Below are 16,954 nucleotides of genomic sequence, written 5' to 3'. Positions count from 1 at the left end.
TATATGTATTAGGCCGGATCGATTTGTGGGGAGGCAAAAAAATCGCCCATTGCTCTGTGAAAATCATATTCTAGAGATCAAAATAAGAAACTTTGCCGAAGGAACCATACCTCTAAAACGAATTCTGATGCTCCCCAATTTGGCTCGAACTTTTTAGTTTCTTTTCTCATGTAAAGCCCAAAAATGGTGATATTTTGAAATGATTGTATGGGGAACCCCCCAGGGGAGTTCCAGGGGGTGTGCCACTGGCATGGGTGGATCGGACGTCCAAAATTAATGGGGGTCGGTCATACATTTGGACTCGATTGGAGCACTCTAAATGGGTCAAAGTGGGATTTTTCGTTCTACCCAAATTGGGGAACATCAGAATTCGTTTTAGAGGTATGGTTCCTTCGGCAAAGTTTCTTATTTTGATCCCTAGAATACGATTTTCACAGAGCAATGAGCGATTTTTAAATCGATCCGCCCTAATATGTATACTATACAAGAAAAAAATGCTTAAGGTTTAGATTGCATTTGCATCTTTAAGTGCAGGTCATACGATAACAATTTTTATTTAATAATTTTACACACCTGTTTGAAGAGCTTATCTAGTAATCAAAACGTTGTGTATTACATACCTGGAAAGAAAAAAAAATATAAAAACATAATTTATATAATATTCACACGTATCTCTTATAAATACTTATATAAAATATCTGACAGTATGTACGTACATATATTATCTAACTATTAGTAGTTAAAAGACACTTTTATCGCAGAATTATGCCAGGCACAAGTAAAAAATGCACTTCATAAATCTCCAATACTAATCAACCACATTGAAAGAAATAAAGAAGCCGCTAAAAGAATATTTCAATTGTATGATCAGCGTGTGTTATGCTTGGAACAGCTGACCAAAATAGTTGTATTTATTAGCTCAAAGCTTATAATTCGATAAGGTCCTCCAATATTATTTGCTTTAAAATGAGACCGAAGAGCACATGAAAGTTGATGGAGCACTCGAGCTTGACTTGTTTACAGTAGCACAGAAAACAAACTGACATATCACGATGAAATTTGCCATGCAAGCTTATAACAGTCCTACCAAAAAACAAAAAATTTATTTTTGCCATATGTCATCCGCGGACCGTTTTATTGATAACGTCTTGTTCATATTTGAGTAGAAGGTATTATAAGACTAGTTTAATATACATGGAGGTCGGTCCAGATATTTTTTTTTTTTGGTGATCGCAAAATTATTGAGATTGTGTTTGATGTTGGCTATATCTTTGCAATCTGTACATCGTGCTGTGCGAGCGTATAGCAACGCTTAAGAGAATGCAAGAGGCCTGAGTTGTGCTCAACAACTTGTACTCACTAGTTTGATTAAAAACAGCATTTTGAGGGCTGCTACTTAAGTTTTAAGACACATGAGTAAAATTAAATATTTGTAATCGAAATTCTCTATTGTTTCTCAAAAGTTTGTCCATGACATTCTTTGCACTTTGCATGCGTTTGAACCGGTATGCGACACACTTTGTCCAGTAAGAAAAAATGTAATTTCTAGACACAAAAACCACTTCTTAATGCGTCGTAAAACGTTGGATTCTCATTTTACTGTGGATTCGGGGGAACAAAATAAACTATAGGCTGCCGAAACAGGACAGCACGTCAGATAATCCATCAACTCGATCAGAGGCTACAACTCTCATAATTCGCACACTCAGTACCAGCAGTAACCTCGTATACGTCCCCACGACTAAATTTATAACTTCAAAAGAGAATTCGTAGAAGGAGCTGAAGACGATTTTAAAATTAGCCATTAAAAAGTGTTCTGATGAATTGAAGAAATGCTGAAATGTGTATGTGTATTGGTTTGTATAGAGATTATTAGTACGAAGGGAATAAAATAAATATTACTGAATAATTGAATTATGTACGCATTATTTAAAAACTTCGGGTGCTTTTCGAACAGAATTTGTTCTACGTTTTTTTGAAAATTTTATTACGCCCGAAGAAATGTCTTTCTACATTTAAATATGAAGACCAAAATAATGTTTGTGACACGCACACATATTCTAAAAAATAGGCAGGAACTAAATATAAGTTACCTGCAAATTACCACAATTATCTAGAACGAAGAGATGCTGTAGGTTTTTAATTTATTTTATGTATTTATGAAATGTTTATATTTATTTGGTTTTTATTTTATTTGAAATTAAGTGCATTCCATGTCTTGCACTCACTTGTGCTAACACCAACTCAGTTACAAATATAAAAATACGCTCATTCGTTTTGATGTGTATCAGCTGCATACAAGTACATGCCCTCATATTGCCCGTGCTGCCGTTTCTGTTCTCACACTTTTTCACGCCCTTCACTAATTTGCATAGTCAAGTGGCATGCAACTTAATTATAATTTAACCTTTCAATTAATGCAACTTTAGAAATGATTTTGCTCTTTTTGTCACTCATTAAGGCATTTGAAGTGTTGTTGTCGGCTCTCATTCAATGAGATTATTATTTATTTAACTCTCTGTTTGAATTTGCAAATATGCAAAACATTGTCAATTCTTGTCTTCAGATAAGCAATTGCGAGATTAGAGTTTATGTATTGCACTAGCCATTCATTTACTTATAAAAATCGGTCGAGGTAAATTCTTCATAAATTTTATTACAATACACTTCAATTTCACTTTCACACTTTTGCTTTAAATTTATTTTTTTGGTTTTACTCATAATTCTTTTAGCAAGTACGCGTTGCGCCTCTCTAAAAAATCTGGCATATATTGTAATTACTGCAATTGGCAAATAAGGTAGTTGGTTTGATTTACATTTAATCTGATTTAAAAGAGTGTTTATCATATTTGTTAAAGTAATTTAATTTTTTTCACTGCTTAATAGAAATCATATTTTATTAATATTGATAACCCTCTTTTATTGTTTTATAAGCGATCTGCTATAGCAGTAAGTAGTCGACGTCAAACTATCTGTCACTGAAAGCAGAATCACTAGGCATAGGCAGCAAACCACTAAAATACTTGTTACTACTATTTTATATTAATGTGTCCTTGAGCTCACATATTTCATAAGAATCATCAAGTACTTTGATGATATCTGCATGAAGAGGCAATAAATAAGGCTTAGTGGTTATGTATCGTATATACCCACATACATATGCATAATTATGTGGGTGGCACGCGAGACGCTTAGAGTCAAGGTTAGGCATGCAACTGCACTGAAATGTCTGCTTGAATGTAGTTTATTTAATTTTAATTTTGTTAGTACTAAAAAATGTTGCTGCCAAAAATGAGAACTGTCTCTTAAAGAGCTACTTCCATTCTGTACATTTCGTGACCGTCGCCTAAGGAAATTATATCAACCAAATTTTTGGTACTTTGGTTGTAAAAAGAATGTAATAAAAATAATTATCTGCACATACAGCGCACGCTCGATAACGTGAACGCTGTAAAGCGTGAACACCCCAAAACGGCAACATTTTTTGTGACATTTTTGTGCATTGACTACTCTAAAACAGAACGAACCCAAAAAGCTATATAACATGAACAATAAACGTTACAATTATTTGAATGTAGTTTATCAATGTAATGTAGTTTTATCAAGTAATTCTGAAATTGGAGAGTCCCCTAATTATAAAATAGGCATGTAAGGAGTAAAATATTTCAGTCGCGGTTTTGGTTTTGCAAAGAGTGTTTCGTTACGTTTTCTGGTGAAAATGAGTTCTAATAAACCCGTGTGCTTGACATTAAAAAAAAAGGCCAAAATTCTCGGCTTTTTAAAAAAAGGCTCATCTGTGACGATTTTAGCAAACAAATATAATAAAATTTTGCTAAATCAACAATTTGTAACAATAAAACGAAAAAGCAAGTGATTTTAAAAAGCGTAAACAACACGCATTGCGGACCTGGAAATAGAAAAACACTGCGTTCTTCAGAGTTGCCCAAAATGGAGAGAGCTCTTTATATTTGGTTTATCCGAATGCGAGATAAAAACTGGCCAGTAAGTGGTCTAATGTTGAAAGAAAAGGCAAAAACACCGCATGCAAAATTTAAAGAAAATGAAGCAAACTTTTTCGCTAGTGATGGATGGCTCCAAGAATTCAAGAAGAGGTACGGTATTCGTCTTCTTAAAATATCAGGCGAAAAACTGGCTTCGCAACCTCAGCCAGTGGATCCGTTTAAAGAAAAACTTAAAGCTAAAATGGCCGAACTGGAGTTGTGCAACGATAAGTTATATAATGCTGATGAGTCGGGGTTATTCTGGAGACTTTTGCCAGAGAAAACGTACGCATAACGTTTGGAGAAGAAAGCCCCAGGGGTAAAGTCTGAGAAGCAGCGAGTCACGTTTTTATGCTGTTCAAACGCCACTGGATCCCACAAGCTTAAGCTTTTGGTAATTGGAAAGGCGAAGAATTCACGCTGCTTTAAAAACTTTCAGTTTCCCACCGGCTATAAGAACTCGAAATCCGCCGATGGATAACGGCGGCTATTTTCAAGCCATGGCGGCTTCCACAGCTGAATATTCCTTTTAAGTTTGGTAAGATTTTTAAAGTTAACTGGTGGTTTTTTAAGATTACATCGTTTTTAAAGGAGAAAGCCTTACCAAAAAAAGCTCTCCTCCTAATCGACAACGCTCCTTCTCACCCAAATGAAGCTGAACTGACAACGGAGAATGGGCAAATTTTGGCAATGTTTATGCCACCAAACGTTACTCCCCTCATTCAACCGATGGATCAGAATGCAATAAAAAAATCATTAAGTTGCATTACAGAAACAGCTTTCTAGCTTCAATAGCAGCGACAAAATCTAATTTTCTCGAGTCGTTGAAAAAAATTAACTTAAAAACAGCTATAAATCTTTTGGATGCGGCTTGGTTTCGTGTTGGTGAAGCAACATTAGCTAAGTGCTGGAACAGTATTTTAAATTTTGCGGTAAACAATGATAATTCCGAAGATAAAGAAAAATAGGAAGCTGAACTTCGCACCTTTATGAGCAACTTCGTCGATCTCCTTAGTAGTTTAAATCCTGAGGTTCGTTCGTGTTCGCAGATATGCTCAAAGATATATGCTTTTTTTTATTAAAAATTTCAGATTGAATTCACGTTATGAGCCATTCATGAATGGAACGAAGATATTGAGGAGGGCAATGCAGATGACGATCTTCAACAAGAGGACGAATCCGATGATGACAGCTTATCAGAGCAACTGGAGAAAATTAAGCGGACTGAAGCAGTTGAAATTTTCAAATGATATGAATGTGCTAAGACGGTTAAGGGAGAATGCTGTGCTTCAGGTTTTAGCAAAACAGAAGATACAAAAAAATATGACTGATTTTCTTAAATAAAACCATCGTATGACTTAATTTTCAATTAAACCAATTATAAAATATGAATTTCAATGTGAAAAAATATTTTTACTTAGTCTTTTTGGGCATTCCAAAACGTGAACACTTTTGTTAACGTGAACTACCTTTGTTTGAATTAGTTCACGTTATCGAGCGTGCGCTGTATTAAGTTTCAGTTCTTTCTTCGTTCGTTTCACTACTTGTATATTGAACTGCTTCGCAGCAAATATTTTATCAGAATTATGATACTGTGACACTGAACAAGTTACCTGGTTGGAGAGAAACTTTAAATGATAGTGTCTACTTAAATATTTGTATATCTGATCATGATATAATACATACATAGGCAAAAAGAAAAAAAACAATGAGAACAAGTCTGCTTAATAGATCTTAAAACCTAGGAACACTTTTGGATTCTAAAACTTCGACAACTATAGAATCTTTTGAGTGATCAGACTAAGCTTTGAACCAGGTATTCTCCCTCTTATTGTGTTATGCTAAAAATATTGCTGATGAGTGTCGATACCTCAGGTAATGCGCAGTTCACTTCATTGATAGTCGTACAATAAAAAGAAAGCACTTCCATGTTGACTCGTGAAATTACGCCGAATTTCCTTTGACTTCTAAATAATATAAAGCCCCGTTTTAGTCCATGACGTTAACAATCATATTATTTATATTATAATAAATACTGGTAGTGGAACGAAATATACTATCGATTAAATGAAAATGAAAAGTAATTTCGAAAATACAGACTTGCCTAACCAAATTTGTATTTTCAAAGAGCCCGGCAAGTATATATTTTATAAATGGCAGGGCATTGTGATTACAACTGAGTAGCAAGTGGAAAATTAAATGAGACAATAGGTAAGGTTCCTGTTATATGGTAGATAGTAAGTAGGAGGTGATTGACATGTCGCTCGCTGAGCTGGTCGGAGAGAGTCTTATTCAAGAGCGGACCACGGACGAAGTAGTCAAAAACGTCGAGATAACGACGCTAAAAAGGTTTTTCAGCAAATGTTTCGCTACAGCAGCAATATTCTCAATAGAACGTCCCGTTTTTGGTTTTTTCCATTCTCCATGGAACCATTTTTTTGAAATATTTTCACCAATTTTTGAATTGTCGACTCATTCGGACAACTATTTCTATCAAACAAATCACGAATTTTGCGAAATGGTCTTCTTAAAGATCGACCATTTTCAATAATTTTAACGCGTCGTTCTATCATACAAAATTGTATATCTGTCCGCTTTACACGTGTCAAAGATTACATTAAAAGAAGTTACGGCCTAGGAATTATTCACTATGCTAGAAATACCCTCTATCAATTCTTTCACATCATTTCAGTTAATAAAAATTATTGAATTCCTTGTAAGCCCAGTTTGAAATATTTCTAACCATACATATCACACAAATTAAGCTGCAATTTAAGTTTTACTATCGGCAAATGAGTTAAACGCCTTTATTAATTAGAGGTGCAACACTTTAGTTCAATGAAAAGCACGATTGGTTGCTCAGTTCCTAATTTAGGTCGTATCAATATGAAATTGAGCACTTAATGTACATACACATATAATATTGAATATTTTTCAAACTGTTTTGCGAGCAGGAAAAATGCAAAAAAAAATTAAATTTTAGTTTTACCAATGTATTCCCAAGCAACATTTTTACCAACCAGCTATTTAAACACGCAGATGATTTTCAATTAAACCTACGAATGTATGTATAGAAATATATATGGATGTGTTTATATGTATATATGTATACATATATACCATCACTGTGGGCTGCTTGCAACGTTCGTTATTATGTCGCTTTCCCATCATTGTTGGCAAATGCTGATTCTCGCATAAGTTACGATCTCAACAAATGAGTGCTCACGCATACCAACATGCACTACGAATAAAAAACAATACAAAAAACAACAGCTAACAGATAACAACTAAAAGACCACCGAGAGAGACAACAGACAGATGTACAGACATGAATGTATGTAAACTCATATACATACATAATATAGAAAGCCTCTAGCTTGCATAGCTTTTTTCAGGTGTAGTTGTAGTTATGTGGGCAGGCAACAAAACCGCAACACGGCGCCAGAGCATCCTACAAAACAGAACAACGTCAACATTGTTACTTGTGTACGAATGGTTTGTTCCTGTGCAGTGAGCAGGTATTGTAGTGCAAGGCGCCAGGCAAAAATTATCTGCGAGTCGGCGTGGCGAAAACTAAAATTGCAGGCTACGCTGCTAATGCAGGTTCGTGTTTATTTATTATTTTTGTATATTAGTATTTTCGATATATACTCACATGCACAACTGTATAGCAGAAACATACAGTGGTAGATAGGTAGGTGTGCATGTACCTGAATAAGCCGGAATACCTATATATGTACCTATACATACTCATGCATATGTGTTGAAAGCAGGCGGGTTTCCATTTATTTGAAATGAAATCTCCGGTATTTTCTGCTGTTTACTAGTTAATTATGTTGGCATATGCAGACGAGGGACGACTGTAAATGCTAACAACGACCGACGATACCCAGCGATGGCTCACCATCTCGTTACTGATAAGACTAATTGCGTGACTTATTGTTAATATAAATAATATCCCCTTTTTTATATGATTCATTTACAGTTCTCTGGAACAAGCTATAATACTGAGTGAAGGAAAATTGTAGATTTTCGCAATTTCGCTGTGAATAAATTCTTCGTTAAAAATGCGTCACCAAAAATTTTTGAAAAAATGTTTTGTTTCTTCTGCTGCTTCATGTGTGAGCAAACGTTTCAAAAGTCGAATATCTAGTGCCGGCTTATCGAATAATCAACTTGTGACAGATAGCAGTAGTTAAGTGGAGATAGATATTCGGACGTCAGTGAGGCGGCCGTAACACATGGGTTGAAAAGTCCCAAGCCTAACACATTGATGATACTAGTTTTATTGCATTTACCCCTTTTTCAGTTCGTACTAACATTAAAAAGGCAGCTGTTAAAATTTCATGATATCCTGTTTATTAGTTCGTGAGTTATTGTATTATATTTTCAAAACAATGGATCAAAAAGAATTCCGTGTTTTAATTTTACACTGCTTCTTGATGGGAAAAATACCGTTCAAGCGAAGTAATGGCTTGAACAGTCTTATGGCGACTCCGCACCGTGAGAAACAATAATAAAACGATGGTTTGCTGACTTTAAACGTGGTCATGGAGACACCGATAATGCACAACGTAGTGGACGTCCAAATGAAGCGGTAACAGCAGCAAACAACAAAAAAATCCACAAAATCGGTTTGAATGATCGATGATTTGATGAACAGTGAAGTTGCGTGAGTTAGCTAACATCGTAAAGATATCACAAGAAGGGGTTGGCCTTGTATTGCAAGTGTATTTGACTATCATAAATCTCTGTTCAAAGTGTGTGCCGCGTTTGTTCACTGCTAACCAAGAACACAAGTCTATCAAAATAATGGCAAAACTACAGGAATTGAACTTCGAAGTGTTACCACATCTATCGTATTTACCTGATTTGGCGTGACTGCTGACTGTTCGCAGATCTAAAATAAAAAGCTCGCCGGTAAGAAATTTCGCTCGAAAGAAGAGGTTATCGCTGCAACCAAGGCCTATTTTGAGGCAAAAGATAAATCGTTCTACAAAAGTGGCATTGAAATATTAGAGCGGCGCTGGAATGATTACGTTGTTTTTGATAGAAATTACGTTAATCAATACATACAGTCAATTTTGAATAAAAAACCTGTTTTCTTTGTTTAGCCAGATACTTTTCAGCCCATGTGTTAGAAAACTATTTTGAAAAGAACTAAATATAAAGAATATTTTTTTGCAGTAGTATCCAAAAACTAAAGAAATAAAAATAGCGTTTGTATTGATTAAGTAACTTAGACTAGCAAAATTCTTAGCCACCTCTAATACATACTTACTTACTGCATACATACGTACTATAGTATATGTAGCAAGTAAAACTCCACAGAAAAACATATGACTTTCTTCAATTTCCAAATATTTTTGATGCTTCGATTTCATTAGTTTATATAGGGTTGTTCAATAGGTGCGCTTCAACTTTTTTCCGATAGAGAGGGCGAACGACGCAATATTTTTTATTTTTCGCTTGTCATTTGTAAACTTCATTAGTATACATTTCATCATGGAACGCTACACACTTGAGCAACGATTGCAAATCGTGCAAATTTTTTATGCAAATAATCGTTCTGTTGCTGCTACTTTAAGGGCATTACGGCCATTTTACGGTCCATTTAACAAGCCGTCCCGTTTTGGGGTTATGTGAAGTCATTGGTCTACAGTAACAAGCCGGCGACGATTTGTGAGCTCAGAGCCAATATTGAACAAAAGAAATCGAATTTCATACTTAAATGTATATGTTCAAACTCGATAATAAAAAAAAAATTACTTAAAAAAGTCAAACCGTTTGTGTTTTATTCAAAAAAGTTCAAAAGTTGAAGCGCTCTTACTGAAAAACCCTATAGGATCCTTAAACTCTAACCTGAGATTAGAATTGGAAAATTCAAAATGGCGGATTGAAATTGAGTCAAAATAAACGAATACTGATCTGAAAGTCTTAAAGGTGTCGCCAATATAAAATTGAAATTACTAAATTCAATAAAACAAATCGTCAAGGGCATATAAAAAGAGAAAATGCTACTTACAAGATATTTGGTTTGAAGATTATAAATCTAATAATATTCGCATTCTTTACCTGGAAAGCATAGTTTAGACAAAAAGTTGATAACAATCACATTTTTAATTTTCCATATTTGTTATAGTTATTTAAATTTAATTGCAATATCAGATGTCATTTTAGCGATTGTGTAAACTTTTGGAACTCAGAAATCCAGTCAAATTTGGCTGGAAGCAAGTAGCTAAATTAAGTGAAATCTTGTATACAAGGCCATCATAGATCTAATCACATGAATATGTCCGACATATCCCACATCAAATATATATCTCGATTTGATATTAATGTAAATCGATTGAAACCATAGAATGCATATCATCCATATGATGAGATCATATGTGAAATCTTTGCTGTAATCCAAATGCAGCATTTTTGCACTAGTAAAGTAAAAAAAAAGTTGTTATCAACAGTAGAGTGCTGACAATTATCAAATGTGATATTGACGATACAATATCGATAGTTCTAGTTTTAGTTAGGTTGTGACGCAGTGGTGTTTAAATCTGTTAGTGTTGACGCAACTAAGCTTCTCTTTTTTCCATTTAAAAACTCAATTATACATAGTATAAGGTGACAAGTAAATTTTTGGATAAAGTACCGCCAATGAAATCACACTCTCCTTCAGATTTCTTCACCGACAAGGGAGTAGCGCAAAGAGCCACCAGAGTCTTTACAAGGAATTAAGAAAAATGTACTAGACTTTTGGGCTTAAGGTATGCCAATCTCATAGCTCCCAAACTAACTTTTAATACATTATAAATACCAAAGTTATCTTAAGACGCTGAGTTTAAAGACATCTGCCCATCATTTGTAAAGTGGAGAGCCCTACATACAGATGGATCCAACAACAGTAATATCATTGGGTGTAGCATAGTGGGCGATACCTCAACAATCCTATCTGCAGTACTACCACGGTACTTATCAGTCTTTTCAGCAAAAGCAACAGTAATCCTCTTTGCCTGCCGATATGCCGGAAAACATAATCATCGATACCTTATATGCAGCGATTCCCTAGGAGCAATCCAAGCAATCTTAAATGCTAATTTTGCCGCCCCATTTATAAACATAATTCTACCATCAAAAATATTAATTCTACGATACCTGGTTTTCATAGCGTATTGAAAGTACAGAATTATGACTCAAGGGAAGGAAGACTGCCTAGAATTTGTTTCGTACTTTCATACTCTTAGAAAGTCAGGCAGGCAGTAACGGAATTACATCGTTTAGTATTATATAACGCCCAATATCGTTCTTCAGAACAGGGAAGCAGCAGAAAGGTTGGTAGCGCATTGTAAAGTGCATTTCTATTAGATTCAAGGCCATAAGATCACGAAGACATTGTAGAACTAGGATATGTAGAGAGCAGAGCTCAAGGGAAACTGTTGAGCATATGCTTTGCACTGTGTTATTTAAAACACGTTTAAAATATATGGGGCACCACAGTTTGATGGGTTGGAAGATATCTCAGCAGTGGACTGGAAAGGTCTTCTTAAATTTGTTACAGAAACATAGTGAAACTGCATGGTGCGGATCACTAAAAATTGCATCGAGTATCGCTATAAACCGAACCGGTATATGCGTGGCTCCGAGTCAATCAGTTCAACCTAACCTATCCTTGGCACAACTTTTATCCAAATATAATACAGTAGTGAAGAATTTAGAGCCTTGTCTATCTTCATATTCTATCAGTGTGAATTTCTCATGAAATATATAAATTTTCAAGTAATATAATGCCATGAACATCCAACCTGCATGAAGAATTGGACGGGGTGCACAAAATTTTATATTCTCGGTTGTTTCTAAGCATACAGTAGTGAGTTCCAAAAATTCTCTCTAGCCATCTCTAATTATTTCCTTTTTTAATTATTTTTCAGAAAAATCTTTGGAAAACTTTTTTGTAAAAGTTTAAGTGCATACACACATTTGAAGGCTACAAGATTAGCATAGTAATTTCCGTTCATTGTTTTTTCTTCAATAACGTTACAGATGCTTTAGTTACGCCCATGTTCGTCAAAGTTGCATCAAAACAACAAACCAAATTCTTTTCTACCAAACTCCAAACTACCAGACAACTGCGAAACACCAATTAATTGTTCAGTAGTAGCGATAACCAGAAGTCGTTCCACTTTTTCACTTCTTTTTGATGCATATTTTCGAATTTCGAAAAGCAATGACATTTTTATACCCGCGCACACTTGTACACAAGGGTATTATAATTGTGTTCACATAACGGTTATATGTAGTAGTATAAAGGAATCGACACCAAAATACTCATATTGAAGAAACGTGTCGATTTAGCAATGTCTGTCCATCCGTGTGTTGGTTTGTCCGTGCGTATGATAACTCGAAGAAAGTAGTTTGGTATTGCAAGTGGCCGAAGTTGGCGAGTAAGCACGCAATTTTTTATATAGTAATAATTTTAAAATAATAAAACAATATTTGATAACTCTGTTAAATTAAACAAAGTTAATAAAATGTTGTATAAGTGATGAGCTCAAGAAAATAAATGAGCAAAGTGCGGATTAGTGGGTATACGCCCACTCTTAAGTAAATGCGTGTATCGCGATAACAACTTGAAAAAACTCACAAAAACTGAGCACATACCCCTAATTCATTTAGATCCGATATAGTTATTATGGAGATCGAAGGAAAACCGCGCCCATTTTTTCTGGTGAGACTAAAATTCCATCTGTCTATCTTCCTGATTATAACTGACTGACTATAACTCTAATTGTCTACGAGTTTGTTTGATTCCAAAAATTAATAGCTAGCACAGATTCAATTTTACTAAAATGTGCGCTGGCCAAATTTATCACTTCTTTAATTCTTAATAAAGATTTTGGGTTTCCCCGAAACTAACTTTCACGTACTGATAGCTTCATTTCGTTGTGATTGTAAAAGAACTGGTCACTTTTTTTTATTCTATGGTACGTTTGCACCAAGAATTGAATAGATTTTTCCCCGAAAATTATGTACTTATATGACTGCTCACTTTTATAAATATAATTTAATATATAATTTATAATATAATTTAAACCAGGCGAATGCACTGGCTGCTTGGTCGCAAACTTCAGCTTAGTTTAGAAAACAAAATAAGATTATATAAAGCTATTTTAAAGCCTGTATGGACCTACGGTATACAGCTTTGGGGAACTGCTAGCAAATCGAATATAGAAATCCTGCAACGCTACTAATCAAAAACTTTGCGTGCTCTTGTTAACGCCCCTTGGTTTGTCACAAATGAAACAATAAACAAAGACTTAGATATCCCATTTGTAAAGAGTGAAATTCCAAACTTTTCTAACAGATATCTTGCACGGCTGTCAAACCATGTAAATACGAATGCTATATGCTTATTAGACTCAAGTAATGAAACAATACGACTGAAGCGTAATCATATCTTAGACTTGCCATTTCTCTAATTTTGCCGAATTAAATTATTTATTCAACACTAAATAAAAAACAAAATATATTACATAAGTTCCTACATGAAGATAAGCAACTCATTAGTACAAATGAAATTTAAGATGTAAGATTTGAACAAATATCGTAATTTTATATGTAGTTTTGCATTTGTGCAAATACTGCCGCTGCTATTAGATTATAAGACCTAATTTGCTGAATATCATTGTATTAAGATAGATGGTAAATAAAATATTTACACAAAAAAAATAAAAATTAATTTAGCCTAATTGCCTTATACGTCACATGTTTGTATCACTTGAAATTTCGGATGCTATAGCTATTTTGTTCTACAACTCAAGTTTTAGTTTAGTAGTTTTAGAAAACTGAAAAGCTGTTGATGTTTAAAATGATATTAATCAGGGACGGCAGCTAGGGGTTTGGGGCTCCAGGGAGTCGGACTTCAAACGAAAAGTGGTGATCACGAAGGGGAATCTGAAATCTACTACGAAGAATCTATAATCATTTGCTTTTGGAAAAGTATTTAGAATAGCTGCTCTCTAAATGTCTCACTCATTGCAAAATATGGTTTAACTTTGCAATCAAAATGACCAAATGACGCACTGGAATCCAATAAAGATTTTGAAGCCGACATCTCAATGTGGCAGAGGAGATTTTCTACAATTTAAAGTTAAATGGTCCATTAATGTTTCACCCTTGTAGGGCTGGAATAACACAGACATTTATTACGTTACTTCATAGGCATTTTTCCAATGCACCTATGGAGCATAAACCATCAACATTCATAGACGCTCACAATGTTTTGAAGCGACGCTGATCAGAAGAATTAAAACGTATTTACGCAATAAAAATGGAGGAAAAATATTAAATGGTCTGCTTATCATCCACAGAGATATAGAAGTTGCAACCTAAGAAATATTGAATATAATGGTAAAAAAAAGTAACGCGATTAACTTTTAACCGATTAACTTTTTATTAAAAAAATACTGGAAACACGAAACGCATATTTGTAATGGAAAGAGAATACATTTTTTTAATAAACCAATTTTGGACTACTCATATCTTTAAATAAAATGATTAGTCTCACTATTTACACGTATCATGCACGCATATATATATGTTAAGTTTGAATGCTATTTCGATTCAGTTCTTTTATATAATTTTTGATGCGTATTTTGCTATTTTTTCCATTATACCTAGTTATAACATATTAAACTTTGCAAATTAACCGGGACTCGAATTAGCTGAACTAAATAAATAAAAAAAATAAAAATAAAAATAAATAATTGGCGAGTACACTTCTGTTAGGTGTTTGGCCGAGCTCCTGCTCCTATTTGTGGTGTGCGTCTTTATGTTGTTCCACTAATGGAGGCACCTACAGTTTTAAGCCGACTCCGAACGGCAGATATTTTTATGAGGAGCTTTTTCATGGCAGAAATACACTCGGAGGCTTGCCATTGCCTGCCGAGGCGCGACCGCTATTAGAAAAATGTTTTTATTAAATTTGGTTTCACCGAGATTCGAACCAACGATCTCTCTGTGAATTACGAATGGTAATCACGCACCAACCCATTCGGCTACGGCGGCCGCTAAATAAATTCATAACAATAATTATAACGATGAAATAATAAATATAGACTTACGCGCCACAAATATTCAGACTTTTGAATGTGTGCGTGAACTACATATGTACATAAGTACTGCCACATACTTGGTACATCTCTATACTAAGCGAATTTGTTACTCATACGCCATGTATTGGCCCAATTCATTGAAATGCCACAAGCATTTCAAACAATTTTACGAACATGAAATTATTTATTGTGGGAAATTCTATGTTTTTGAACCTTCAAAGTACCGCAAAAGATATTTGTCAGAAGCAAAGTGCAGTTGAGTGCGTCATATCGCACAAACTCAACTATATACGGATTTCTGCCATCCCAAAGGTCCTCACCGGCAACTTGCAGCCTCAGTGTGGGCTCTGCTCTTCCTATGTATGGAAGTGTGAAATTTGAGTTCGTTAAAATTTCTGTTAGATTTAGTGGCTGGTGAAGTCTACCAAGAATATGAAGCAAAGCCGAAAGTTACGCATGAGCGTGCATTTCAACCGAATGCACGCGTCTAATGCCATGCACTTGTTAATTTGTTAGCTCTTAAAAGTTTGCAAAAATGTGTGTTTTGCATTTACTACGCATAAGTGAAATTTGAGTTATTCCCTTAGGTTAGTTACTTCTAATTCACGCTGAGTAAGATTAAACTCAAAACAAAAAAATTGAACGCACTTTGTAATTTCTTTCCACTTTTACAAATTATGCTTTTCTATATAGTTTGTTTCATTCATTATGTAATTTCCGTGATTAATTTTAGTGAATTAACGCTGCAGATTATAACGAAAATATTTCCCTGTTTAGAACCGAAGAAAAAGAGGCCAAGGAATTTTAAATATCCTGCATTTTTGTACGAAGTGTTACACTCAATGGACGTTATGTCTTAAGTAATATAAGATATCAAACTCATTATCGTTTCCAAACAAGTGCCTTGTATCCATTAATAATAAACAGCCCTGAGACACTATAATAGATATACTACAACAGAGCTACTGCAATTAACACGACTCAGATTTTGACGCTGGTTAATATAAACTGTCTATTATATTGTTCCTCTATACAGTTATTATATGTTCCTCTATACTAGAATATAAATAGGCTAGCATTCTTTTCAGCCGCCAATAAGAGTACATCCTCCTTTGCAATGAAAATCGATTGAATCTGTAAGAAACCTTAAGGCACTTATCCCTTTGGAAGAGGAAATGAAAAATTGTGGGCTCAGTATATTTTGACAGTTAAATTAAGAATATCGCAGTTGCACAGATTTGTCAGCTCCTATGCAACGGCTCGATTTATTTGATTACTAAGGTATTGTAATATTTATATACCAAAATAACCTAACGTCAGCTACTTGAAACTAACTTATCCGACATCGTAAATGTAGTTTTTCGATTTCTTAAGAAGCGCATGTGGTTAGGTTATTTCAAAAGCTTTGAGGATGAATATAATATAATAAATAACCTAATAAATAATAGCGCACATCTTACAACCTTGCAAGTTAAGCGCTAGTTTATTCTCCAATTTCTCTAGCTTAAGTGAAGCGTGTGCAAAAAACAAAAGTACCCTTGCAATATTGCTTCTTTTTGAATTAGTAATGTTAACATAATATATACATTTATATATTTTATATAAATGAGCCTAGAATCAACTTAAAAGCGGTCGATAGTTGTTAGTTACTTGGAAAGTTGCATTTGCAATCTGACAACAAAAAGGAGTACCACGTTCTACTACATATTCATTATTATTTGTCGCTTTTGTTTTGGTCGCACGTCGATTTAAAATTATTGGGGCAACTTTAAATTATTCGGGTATCAACCTTATTCCATGACATAGTAAACCAACTGCACAGCGCACGAAGTAGCTAGCATGTCA

General features: G+C 34.5%; 1 protein-coding gene across 1 annotated transcript in view; it reads right to left on the bottom strand.

Annotated features, from left to right (window-relative positions):
- Nucleotides 1–590: 590 nt before the first annotated feature.
- Nucleotides 591–16,954, bottom strand: part of LOC128861884 (protein still life, isoform SIF type 1-like) — a 97,708-nt gene continuing 81,344 nt past the window's right edge. The window contains exon 13 of the mRNA XM_054100260.1: nt 591–620. Within this exon, the coding sequence (XP_053956235.1) occupies nt 591–620 (30 nt within the window). The remainder of the gene's footprint in view (nt 621–16,954) is intronic.

The sequence above is a fragment of the Anastrepha ludens genome, chromosome 4 (assembly GCF_028408465.1).
Source record: "Anastrepha ludens isolate Willacy chromosome 4, idAnaLude1.1, whole genome shotgun sequence".
In the NCBI taxonomy this organism is placed as follows: Eukaryota; Metazoa; Arthropoda; class Insecta; order Diptera; family Tephritidae; genus Anastrepha; species Anastrepha ludens.
The sequence above is the reverse complement of the archived record's forward strand: the minus strand, read 5'-3'. Positions and strand labels throughout refer to the sequence as shown.